The following is a 12,673-nucleotide window of genomic DNA, read 5'->3' as shown; positions in this document are numbered from 1 at the left end:
CCTAGATTTACTTAAATCCAATGATACCTTTATGTAAGTGAGTCTCGTGTTCAGTGGCTCTGTTGATCGGGGCCGTGAGGACTGCAGCAGTAGGTTGTTGCGGTGGATTCTGGCAGGAGTGGCAGGCTGCGCGGCTGCTCACTGTGTTCAGAGCGGCTCTCGTGCGCGATGGATACAAGGCTCTGCCTGCTTTGTCAGCATTGGCTGGGTTCCTTTCAATTCATTTCAATTCCTTGTTAATGGCACAGATTTACGTGCACTTTGTGATATTTTGATTTTGTTAACCTTTGTATTGAGCAGCAATTTAATGTCTATAGCTATTCTCTGGATCATAAAAGTACAGTTTATATTTGCTATTAATTTTAAAAGTGTTTATTTTATGTACATTGGTGTGAGGGTGTCAGATCCCCTTGAACTGGAGTTACAGACAGTTGTGAGCTGCCTTGTGAGTGCTGGGAAGTGAACCTGGTCAGCCAGTGCTCTTAGTTGCTGAGCCATTTCTCTAGCCCCAACCAACATATTTACTGCTCTTGTGTGAGAAAAGTGAGCGGCCTCACAACAGGAGGTTACTTTTAGGATGAAACAGGTTTTAAACGTTGTTTGAAAGCTCTTACAATCGCATTGAAGTTATGTAATGGATATTCTTGCGTTATGTATCTAAATAAAGTCTGCATAGATGCTTTTTATTTCTCCTTTTGTTTGGATGTATATACCTGTAAAGTTAAGTTTGGCGTTGTGGTTAATAGAAGATTAATAAGTAATTTGTTTTAACAGCAACATCTATTCCAAAGTGCTACAGAGCTGTGGTAATCCATGGATTTGTAGAAGAACTTGTGGTCAATGAAGACCCCGAATATCAATGGATTGATCGTATTCGCACACCAAGGGCATCAAATGAGGCCAGACAGAGACTTATTTCTTTGATGTCAGGTATTCTAGTAAAGCAGCATTACTGTCGATTGACTTAGTTTTAAAATTTTCACTGTCCTTTCACATGGTGCATGAAATTTCACGACAAAGGCTGTGAATTGTTAAGTGTTGATTCCTTACCCCAAATACCATCCCATTGAAGTCTTTTAAGTGGCTACTGAATCAGATGTGTGAGTTCACTGTGTGTGCACGTGCATATGAATATGTGGACATGCATGGCTATGGAAGCCAGAGAGCAACTTCAGGTATTCCTCAAGCACGGTTTACTGAATCAGAGTCTTGGATTGGCCTGGAACTCCTCAGTGTTCTGATTACAAATATGAGCCCCTCCTGTTCTTCCTTGTTTTTTTACCGTGGGTTCTGGGAATTGAACTCAGGCCCTTGTTATTGCAGTACACATTCTTTATTGATTCAGTTGTTCCTCTTCACGAGGTAGCAGAGGGTATGGTGTAGAAGTGGTGAATGTAGAGAAACAGACTCTGCACCTTCTGGAAGGAGCTTTGAGCATGGAGCATCATTCGGAGTCACACACACCTTCAGCGGACCAGGCAGCTTTGCCCTGCTCCCTGCTCAGATGCTAACTCTGCACGCCTTTGCTGAGAGGAGCATGTAGCTCCTCTGCCTCCTCTTGCCTGGCCTGTGGTGCATAAATGCCAGTAGACACGGGGCTTGTTTCTGTGTTTGTGTGAGCATACACGTGCATGTATGTGGCTGCACATGTATGTATGTGTCTGTGTGGGTCACAAGTTGACATCTGGTTTTTCCCTGATTACTCTCCACCCTATGTTTTTGAGGCAGGGTCTCTCACTGAACCTGGAGCTCACTGGCTGGCTAGAGTGGCTGATCAGTAAGCTCCAGGCATCCTCCAACCAGCACTTCCCACTGCTGGGATTATAGCGGGATGCTGTCATGCTTGAGATTTTTAAAAAATATTTCCGATGTGTGTGTGTGTGTGTGTGTGAGCGTCAGAAGACAACTTTTAGGAGTCATTTTTCTTCTATCATATCGGTGCTGCAGATCTGAACTCAGGTCCTCCTGTTTGCACAGCAAAGATTTGAGTCATTGAATTTTGTCTCCATTTCCTAGATTTGGAGTATCTCCTTCTTGCTCATCCAAGTATCTCACACCTTGGAGAGGAGAAGAGTGCCAGCATAGAGTGCAGGACCTAAAACTGTTGTTTCAGTAAGGCACATGAATGAGTGAGCGAGCATTTACTTAACATGCCTTGTCCTGTGACCAGTAGCTTCTTATCTCCTGAAAGTGGAGCCCAGACCAGATAATCCTTTAATTCTCATCACATTCTGATAATCCCTGAGTTTTAAGCTTTTTGTTTTTATATTGCTATTATTGCATCTTTCTTTTCAAAAGTATATAGTATGCCCGGTGCTGTGGCATACACCCTTAACTTAACCTAGCACTTGGGAAGCCGAGGTTAGTGGATCTGTGAATTCGAGGCCAACCTGATCTGTGAGTTCCGGAACTGGCTCCAAAGCTACACAGAGAAACCCTGCCTCGAAAAAAAAGCCAAAAACCAAAAAAAGTATATAATAGAGAGATGTGATGCTAAAAATGAGTTTCTTTCTGCAGGTGAATTACAGAGAAAGATTGGCTTGAAAGTACTTGAGATGAGAGGAAATGCAGTTGTTGGGTACTTGCAGTGTTTTGATCTGGAAGGCGAGTCTGGGTTAGTGGTACGAGCCATAGGAACAGCGTGTACTCTGGATAAATTAAGTAGCCCAGCAGCATTCCTTCCTGCATGTAATTCCCCATCCAAAGAAATGAAGGAGTAAGTATGAATCCATGAAACTGTACTCATGGAGGTTTTTATCCTTTACTTGGAGGTTTCATTTGTTCTCACACTTGGTAGCAGTGTTCAACATACAGTTTTTACTTGTGGGATTTTTCTTAAACTATTCAAGTTCCTTAGACATCATCTATTAAAGCAAAAAACAGATATTCATGTCCCGCATGGGCTTTGCTTTCCTTCCCAGGAGATGCTTAAATGTGGCTATACTGTTTGCAGTGTGTAAAGAAGACTGCACATTGTCTTTCTTGTTCTTAGGCTCTGGTGTTTATAGCCAACAGTTCATGACAATAAAACATTGGGTCTCATATAGTAATACTGGGGTCAGTGTAAAGCAAGGTGGACAAACCTCTCACTACTCTTCTCTCCTTCCTTCTATCCTCCTCCTCTCTTTTTCCCTCTCTCTCCCTCTGTTTCATCTTGTCTTTCCTGTTTTTGAGAAATTTCTTGGGTTCAAGCAATCTTTGCAAGAGCTGGGATGGAGGTGCCCAGTGCTGGGCCTGCCCGCTTAAAGCAAACTTCTTTGAAAGGCCAGGTAGTAAGTGTGTTAAACACGGACAGTGTAGACTGTCTTTATTTATAAAATACAACAAAAACAGAACACACAATCCCACCCAGTACCAACCAAACCCAAAATCCAAACAAAACCACAACCACCACCAAAACCTTAAGTAATGCCTGCATAGGAATTCCCAGTCTGACCTAAGGGAATTTAGACTCACACATTGCTTGAAAGCGCTGTGCCCAGTGCCCTGGTCAGGGATCCTATGGCTGTGATGAAACACTATGACCAGCGCAGCATGGGGAAGAAGGATTATCTGGCTTACACTTCCTCATCACTGTTCATTACTGAAGGAGGTCAGGACAGGAGCTCAAACAGGGCAGGAACCTGGAGGCAGGAGCTGATGCAGAGGCCGTGGAGGAGTGTTTCTTACTGGCTTATTCCTCATGGCTTCTTTAGCCTGTTTTCTTGTAGAACCTAGGACCACCAACCCAGGGGTGGCCCCACCTACAATGGACTGGGCCATCCCCCATCAACCACTAATTAAGAAAATGATCCACTGGCTTATCTGTAGCCCAGTCTTACGGAGGCATTTTCTCAGATGACCATAGCTGTGTCAACATAAAACTAGCCAGCACACCTTGCAAGGCTCATCTCTATGATTGACTTGGCCTGTGTTTTTTCACTTGTATCAAAGGAAGATTTTTGAGCATGGTCAGAGGGGCGGGGGTAGTTTGGTATCCCTGATCTGAAAGTACGAAATCTGGAATACTCTAAAACAGGAAACAATTTGGATATCAGTCCTTAAGAGCTTTGGGTTTTGGAACATTTGGATTTTGGGGTTTTTAGGTTAGAAGTACTCCTGGTGAAGTCTCTTAAATACTCTGAAATCTGAGATGCTTATGTTCTCAAGTATTTCAGATAAGTGCTATTCAGAATTGTTAGTGGAGAATGTTTGAATGACCATTTCTTTTTCCGTTGTAATGATTATGTTGAAAGTGTTGTTGGGGACCAGAGATGCTGCGAATATGGGATTGGAACAACTCCATGCAAGTGAAGTAACACTTGTTCCATGCTGGAGCCGTTAGTAATTCTGTAAGGACCAGTGATCTAGAGATAGTTCTAGGTTAAGGGTTGGGAAACTAAATGCCCAGGTAGGACAGTAGATAATTTAGCTTTTGCCGATGCTATTATGCAAGTCTACTGTTGTAGCACTGGCAACATATAAACTAGTGAATGCTTCTGTGTTCCTGTAATGCTTCCTTTACAAAGCAGATGGCAGGTAGATTCAGCCTTAGGCTGTAGTCTGCTGATTTCTTCCCAGTTTAGATTATCAGGGGATCAAAATCTATAGATGGAGAATCTAACCCATTTCCTAGTTCAGCATTAGTTGGCTGAAGGCAAATGAAAACATCCCAATTCTCAAATAAGTTTTTCCTGTGATCTTTTTGAAAAACAAAGTTTTCTTTATGTTGAGGATATGCTTGTTTAGTCCCTCCTTCGATGGTCTTTAAACTCTGATCACAAGATTTAGCACAGTAGTACCAAATTTTACTTGGAAACGTACTTACAAATGAAATGATCTAAAGTTTGCTTTATATTCCATTTAAATGTGTCCTAAGTCTGGGACTGTTGCTCAGTGGTATGTAGAGTGTGTGCTTCACAAGTCAGCTCCTGGATGTGTTTGTGATACTATAATAAAATAAGAGCATGAACTTTCAGCTGATACAGTAGAGTTAGATGCACATAGATTCAGACTCTATCCCCCTCCATACCAAATTTAATTAAAGACTTGCTTCTTGAGGCCAATTACTATGATATATGCCTGTAATCTCAATGTTTAACAGGCTGAGGCAGGAGGCTCTCCAGTTGGAGGCCAGGTCGGGCTACTTGGTAAGATTCTGCCTCGAAATACATACATACATACATACATACATACATACATACATACATACATACATACACACACACACATAATACATACATACACATACACCTTGTAGTTTTATCTACACCTCATAATCCCTGGTTCCTCTGAAGCAGTCTGCACACTGGGATTTTGAGTGAAAAGAAAAAAGAGTTTTACTTGGTGGAGCCTTAGAAAGGAAACCACAGAGTTGTGCATTCATGAAGAGAGACCCTCAGTAAACCCTAGAATTGTTTCTCCTTTCTCTCACAGCCATTTACTTTAAATTATGAGACGAGAGTGACTTGATCTGCCCTGCATTAGTAGGGTCTTTGGAAGGCATCTTACAATGTAGGCCATGTTTAGAAAACCCCTTGGGATGTAGGCTGCTCTGTTTCAATTGGCTCTGCTGTATTAGAAATAAGGCATCAGTTTGGGTGATATTTTAAAATTTGTTATGATTTAGATTATCATAACTAGTCTTTGGTTATTGTATAATACTGTTGGTTTTAGATTGGAATTTAGTAAAAGGAAACAGATTGGATTTAATAGGTTACCTAAATGAATGACAGATTAGAATGAATGGAATGGATTCACAATGGAAATGTGTTGTTTTGGGGCAAACTTTCATATAAGGAGACTGGTAGAACTCTGAGAATATACCATGGTAGTGCTCCAGTATGTTTGAATTTCAGTTTAATAGCTTACTAAACAGCACATAGACGCTTTCTAAGGGCCTTACATGTGATTTCTTGTGTGCACAGAACTGTGTTGTAGACTCTACAAGCTGAAGAATTTGAAGGTCCTTTTTCACTTTAGGGGAGAGAACTCCACTCACTCAGTTGTGTATTTAAAACAGACACCTCTAAGAGGTTTAATGTGTCAGTCATACTAAGTACGTTTTAGACTTTGTTAGTCACAGCGGAGCATCTGTCCCCTCTGAGTTTGAGAGCCATGCTGCCTTACTGTGTGTGCAGCTGCTAGATGGCCCTGTTGTCATTCAGTGTATGTTGTACGCTAACAGGCTGAGCTGTGCCTCTGCCAGCCTGGCCACTTCCTCATTTCCTCTTCCTGCTGGCAGTTCTTCTATATTCTTAAGTATCTCTCTTTTGAAATTCTAGTCATAAAGCATAAATAGTTTCTAACCTTCCTCATAGGAAGACAGCGTATCTTAGTGTAAAAGAACATGACAGACTTTCACTTTTATGGGTGTTTTCCTCCCATAAACATAATAGCAAGTCCTTTTTTGATGAAAACGAAAACAAATTTGTTAATAAAAACTTAAAATTCAAGTCTTAGTATTCTTCCTTAGTTTCATTGACAATTATACTTGCTGTTTTTCTTATTTACAGTTCTTGATTTATTAATCTGATCCTTTAAAATTATACTTATATACTAGCACATTAATTATTGGCTTTTAATTTCAACTTTTTGCATGCTAGGGATTAAAAAAGTAAGTTTTCTCCCTTAACAAAAGCTCCTTCAAAATAATTTTAACATAACTTTTGCAATCTGTTGTATGTATTGTTTTCTTTTCTTCCACTTTGACCACAAATTCCTTCAGGTCTCCGCTGGTTCATCCTCCAAGCCATGGATGCCGCTCGACTCACAACAGCCCAATTCACACTGCTACTGGCTCACGACTTACTCAGAACTTCTCTGTGTCTGTTCCCACTCTCATCTATACTGGTACGAGACTGCTCAGACTCCAGAGCTGGGGAGAAGCAGGCCACGGGCAGAGTGGCTGCAGAGGCAGGCAGGCAGGTAGCATAGGCAGGTACCACAGATGTTTGCTTCTTCCCTTTCTTTCTTCAAATCTAGCTTCAATAAAGGACTTGAGTTTACCTGACACAAAGGCTCTGACTATGGGAGCGAAGGTGTTTCCCAGCTTCCCAAGTCTCTTCCACAGACTCTTTCAGAGCCCTATGATTTTGTGGATCGTATTCTGAGACCCCCAATTGTATTTCTGTGAATATTTCTGTATTTGTTAAGAACTGAAATTGATAATGAAGCCCACACTGACACTTTGATCTGCTTATTTTCTTTATGTACAAAGTCCGTAGGGTTTTGAAACGATAGGGTCTGTTTCATTCTGTGGAAGAGAGCTATTGGAAAACAGGTAAGCTACTGTTGCATCAGATGCAGGTTTCTGTGTAGCTCTACTTATTGTCCTCTTTGCTGTGTTTTTTAGCGTGGCACTCTGATGCTGTAGGATAAGGAAACAGATTTTCTTTTGGAGATATTTGTGTGTGTGTAAATATGAAGACAGTTAAGGATATTTCCACACACCATTTGTGGCCATAATTTTCTTTTGTAACTTACGAAACATTTATTTAAATATTTTGTTATTAATTTACTCTTTTTAGTTTTTTCATTTAATATATATATTTTAATCCCCATTAGTCTGCCATTTCATGCTTCTTTGCTTTTCCACTTGGCTTATTAACTGTTTCAATGCAGATAGTGTGTGTGTGGAGAGTGGAGGACGGTTAAACAGCAGTTCCTTGTCTTGGACTCAATCCCAGCTCCACACTTAAGAAATGTCTGCCGGCCCCACCCCAGCTCTCTCCTGATGTTTGGATCATGCTGCCAGCCGTCAAGCCCTTTGGCACATGATTGCTTAATGTGTCTCCACCTTCTTCTGGCAGGAGTCCCTTCAATGAAGACCCCAATCCCAATCCTCACTCATCAGGACCCTCAACCCCTCTGAAAAACCAAACTTATTCCTTTTCACCTTCCAAGTCCTACAGTCGACAGTCCTCTTCTTCTGACACAGATTTGAGTCTGACACCCAAGACTGGTAAGGCGTTTCCACCCCCTTCGTGTTCCCTTTTGAAACTTGTCTCTGTTCCTTAGTAGCTTCTCATCCAAGTCTTCCCTCCTGTTTCTGCATTTAAGTTAAGCATGAATGGGAATGCTGATCGTTTCAGTTACTAAAATTAAGTTTTTGAAGAGACATTGTTTGGAGAGTGACATTTTAGTCAATTTAATCGTTGTTGATACCAAGTCCCAAATTTGTTTTTGGAGGTTGACCGTCTTCATTTCATATCCAGGATCAGAGGAGTGTCGTCTTAAGGCATTTGAATAGTCACGCTAGTGGTTTGCAGTCAGATTGCTTTTTGAAACACAATTCTTGAGCATATGATTAATTTATTCCTTTTATTCTTATTTCAGAATTTAGTTTTGTGTTTTTATTATGGAAACATTTCAGAACTGCAACGGTTATATAACAGTACAGATGTCTGTCCATCTGCTTATTGGCTTAAGGTTAGATCAGTGTAAAGTATTGTCCTCAGTTTAACTGGAAAAACAGAAAAAAGAAAAAGTCAAAAAGAGAAGAGGAATAGATGAAATTGGTCACATCTATTTAACATGTTTACACGTTAACTTGAAAGATAATGAAGCCGATAAATGGTGGCGCACACCTTTAATCCCAGCACTTGTGAGGCAGAGGCAGGCGGATCTCTGTGAGTTCCAGGACAGCCAGCGCTACACAATGAAACCCTGTCTCAAAAAAACAAAACCAAACAAACAAAAAAGGCAGTGTAAATACTGAACTTTTCAATTATTAAAATTAATTTTTTAGAGGAATTGTTTTGTTTGGTGAGTGACTTTTAACTATTTAATCATCGTTGATATTGAGTCCATAAAACAGGGTACTTAGCTTTTCTAGGCTTGATCTCCAGGTTGAAACTGCATTTTAAATTTCCTCAGCCTGAATATTTTTTAATTCATTAAATTTATAATTTTCCCTCTCCTGTTTGTATTATGGATGGTTTGTGGATTTTTGTTAATGTTTTTTGATAAAAAGTTGATAAAAGATTAAATTAGCTTCTAATATAGAATTAAATTATTTAAATAATTTTAAAAGAAAGATTGAAAATTTGCAGACTTACTATTTCTAGTATTTTAAGTACTATTTCTGGCAGTTTTCCTATCAGATTGATTAAAACAATATTTATATTATTTTGAATTTATCATCATTAATAACCTTTAATGTTTTTATTTTAGTGTAGAAAAGGAATATAAAAATGGACCCAGATCTTGTGAAAACAATCCAAACAAAATCTTACTTCCAAAGCAATATTTATTATAGACTTAATTTCTGTCTTCCTTTCTTTTTTATGGTCTCTTTGTTTTTTTCACCATCCCCTCCACAGCTCGCCAGCACTATGTGTTTGACAGTTACTCTGTTTCTAAGTATGCACTTAGTCTTACCATATTAAACCAGCTGCAGGTCAGAAACCCTTGAGGAGACTGCACCTGTCCCCAGTGCAGGCACACTTTCGTTGTTGTCCAGATGACACAGCATTAGAGCGTCTCCTCCAGCTTCCTGATTGTGTCCTGGGAGCAGCGTAGAGATGATCAACAGAGACAGGAGGGCACCTGTAGCACCAATCCCCACAGATGCTGACGCTTACTGTATGCAATTATGAGTAGCAGTTAAAAATACAGTAGTTTATAGTGATGAATGCTTTGGAATGTGGCATTTTAGCTGTCATTGTGCCATAAAAATGGAACCATTCAAATTGTAATGAAATGCAAAAAAAAAAATGGATAAGACTGACCTCAATGTTCATGTTGTCAGAACAAGATCAGTTAGAGTAGTACTGTCTCCTCTTATTCCCTTTGTATTGGCACTGGGGGTGAAACTCAGCACACCATGCACTCTGGCCAGCGTTCTGCCCTCCGCTTCATCCCCAGCCCTGGGTGCTTTTGTTAAGTTGCTGAGCTGGTCTCTGCCTTGTGAGCTGAAGCGGTCACTCATTAGCTGTTCAGTGTAGCTGGGACTCTGGGTGTGTGCCCTCATGTTCAGTGAGATCTCCTAACAATAATTTTAAAGCTTTGGCTACTCACACTAGGCTACTTTTCAGTACACTTACTGATTATTTTTTCTCATACCATAGATAAAGTTTTGAAATTTTTTCTTGGCCTTTTTGTTTTTTAATTTCCACAAAAGGCCAAACCTAAAGATTGTTCAGACAAGTGATTGAACCAGATCTCTCAAGCTTTCTGACTGGCATCATCTGTACTAGCGATGACCTCTGTAGCGCTGGTTCTTAACCCTCACTTGCAATATGTTCTAACATATTACTTATAAGCTGACCCTGACTGCTTTATTACGCTTACTTGCCTTGTAGCTTGTTGTCCATCAGCGTGAGCCCGCAGACTGCTGGCCTTGCTGTGAATCAGCCCACCTTTCATGGTCCAGAGACTTCTCAGCTAGGAATAATGCTCTTAAACTTCTAAAGCTGTGATTCTGCTTTATAATTCCCTACATTCAAGAAGCAGTCTTCCGCGAAAGAGTGGAATAAACTGATTATAATTCATTCATTATTTATAAACCGAAAAGTCAAAAATAGAGCAGAGGTAATAAGGATAGCCTGAGAAAGTTATTTCTCTGTTTATAATGGTGTTTTTCTGTTCGATTTCTTAAGTTTTTCTTAGAATCTAATTGATGACATTTTAAAGAATGAGACTTTAAAAATATTGTACCCAGGTTCTCAGTAGCAGTGAAAATTTTGAATGGTGGTGTGTGACAAAGACTTACACACTTGATCTGGGGTAAATTTTACTATCTTAGATAGTCTGTTGCTGTATATGCTTCTTACTGTTCACAGGATTTTTAATCCTTGTTTGTAAATCTCTCTAAATTTACCTACGATCAGGTTAAGTTATGAAAAATTTTAGAGAAAAAGTAAAAGGATTTATTTATACCTCAAAAATAGAGAGAAAAAACTATTTTGCATTCATAATGACATACTCTTTATTTTTTAATGAATATTCCATTAACACAACAATATGCATTATCTTAGCTAGTAGCATCTGATGGTACCAAACATTTTCAGTGTTTATGATTAACAAGTGGTATTTTTCAACCATGCAAAGTTCTTAGACACAAACCAACCAACAAAATTTGGTGGACAATTTAAGTGTTTGAAGAAATCAGTTAAAAGTGATGTAAATGGCATAAAAATCTTGCTAGTTATTTAAGAATGTTTTAATGACTGCGGAGTTTGAAAGGTCTCTGTTAATTTAGAAGATGTCTTTGGTTTGCCTTGTGTTGGCGGGTGGGCGTTCTTAGGCTAGTGCTAATTTGTCTGCATTGGAAATCCATTGACTGTTGTTTTGCCTCATCATTGCTTTCCTTCTCCTGCATTTTCCATTCTCTGAATCTGCATCTCTGCTACTTTCCTCCACAGCACCTTACCCACAGGGGCCTGGGATCTACCTGTGCCCCAGCTCCACCCCCCTCTCTTGTGGTTCCCTCCACCTTAAGTCCCGCCTCCTCTCGGAATCTAGCCTTACCCCTCATCACTCTAGCCTTGTCAGCCCCGTTCTGAGGAAAAGTGTTTCTTTCAGTGAAGAGCTGTTCCTGGCTGCTTCTGGTAGGATCACATTATGTCAGCTTTTTTAATCCCTTTATTTTAAATCATCTTTGAAAACATTTATTTTATACCATAAGGAATGATTGTGTGCTTTATATGTCTCTAAGTTATTTTACTAACAGTTGATCAGGATTACAAAGATGCCATTGGAGGTTGGTATTTGACGGGTAGCTATGAGCATACACTAAACTTGATACTTGACGCTATGTCTCAGTGGGTGTGGACGTCTACTGTGACTGTCGGTCCCGGGGCTCTCACTCGAGCGACAGTTGTAGATGCTCCCTCTCTCCATACCTGCTCATCCACAGCGCACCTGTGCCAGCCTGTTGCTAAACCATAGGCTACATGAGAAAACTATTCTGTTTGAACCAGTTTAAGTCGCATTTTGGTGATATTCTTTTTATTATACATTTTTTTCTATCTGCTACATTAATCAAGTTATTCTGCTATGTTTTCTGGTAATTTATTTATCACTGCAAACTTACCTTTTATTTTGTGACTTTTAATGCGCTTCATATAAAGATCTTAGTTTTATTTCCAGTTAGCATTGTGTAGTCTCTAAAAATGTTTAGATTACTATAAGAAAAAAAATTATTTTTAAAAGAACAGAATGGGACTACACACATGCTAAAAGTTTGTTTCCTTATCCAAGAACAGCTAAAAATGTAAACATGAATTAGTTCCTTTTGAAGGCACTGCAGTAAATTTGACTGTGTGCCTCTTAGTTTTGGAGAGTTGGACTCCCCCTAGCCATGCAGCACTAGCTTCTCTCCCATTCCCTTCCATACAAGTCTTGGTCACACTTGTTCTTGTGGTGCTATGAAAGCAACAACAGCAACAGACAGGAGGAAGAAGTGCTCAGTCACCCTCAGAGGTGTGTATTCCTGAGAGTAAGGGCTAGAACTCTTCCTCAGAGATAACACCTGAGAGTAAGGGCTAGAACTCTTCCTCAGAGATAACACCTGAGAGTAAGGGCTAGAACTCTTCCTCAGAGATGTATATACCTGAGAGTAAGGGCTAGAACTCTTCCTCAGAGATGATAACACCTGAGAGTAAGGGCTAGAACTCTTCCGTTCCTGACAGTGTACATTTGAGATGCATTTACCTGTGTGTGATTTCCCCCCCAAATTGTGTTGATTTTT

General features: G+C 39.9%; 1 protein-coding gene across 23 annotated transcripts in view; it reads left to right on the top strand.

Annotated features, from left to right (window-relative positions):
• Positions 1-12,673, top strand: part of C2cd5 (C2 calcium dependent domain containing 5) — a 95,129-nt gene that overhangs the window by 23,220 nt on the left and 59,236 nt on the right. For 9 of the 23 annotated variants that reach the window (XM_040743565.1, XM_040743558.1, XM_040743563.1 and 6 more), the window contains exons 6-8: positions 775-930; positions 2,518-2,716; positions 6,707-6,831. In XM_040743565.1, the coding sequence (XP_040599499.1) occupies positions 775-930; positions 2,518-2,716; positions 6,707-6,831 (480 nt within the window). Of the gene's footprint in view, positions 1-774; positions 931-2,517; positions 2,717-6,706; positions 6,832-7,790; positions 7,943-11,345; positions 11,532-12,673 lie in introns of all 23 variants that reach the window. The other 14 variants (XM_040743548.1, XM_040743546.1, XM_040743547.1 and 11 more) reach the window with 4 other exon arrangements.

Source organism: Mesocricetus auratus, unplaced genomic scaffold (genome assembly GCF_017639785.1).
Source record: "Mesocricetus auratus isolate SY011 unplaced genomic scaffold, BCM_Maur_2.0 Super-Scaffold_100001, whole genome shotgun sequence".
Classification (NCBI taxonomy): domain Eukaryota; kingdom Metazoa; phylum Chordata; class Mammalia; order Rodentia; family Cricetidae; genus Mesocricetus; species Mesocricetus auratus.
The sequence above is the reverse complement of the archived record's forward strand: the minus strand, read 5'-3'. Positions and strand labels throughout refer to the sequence as shown.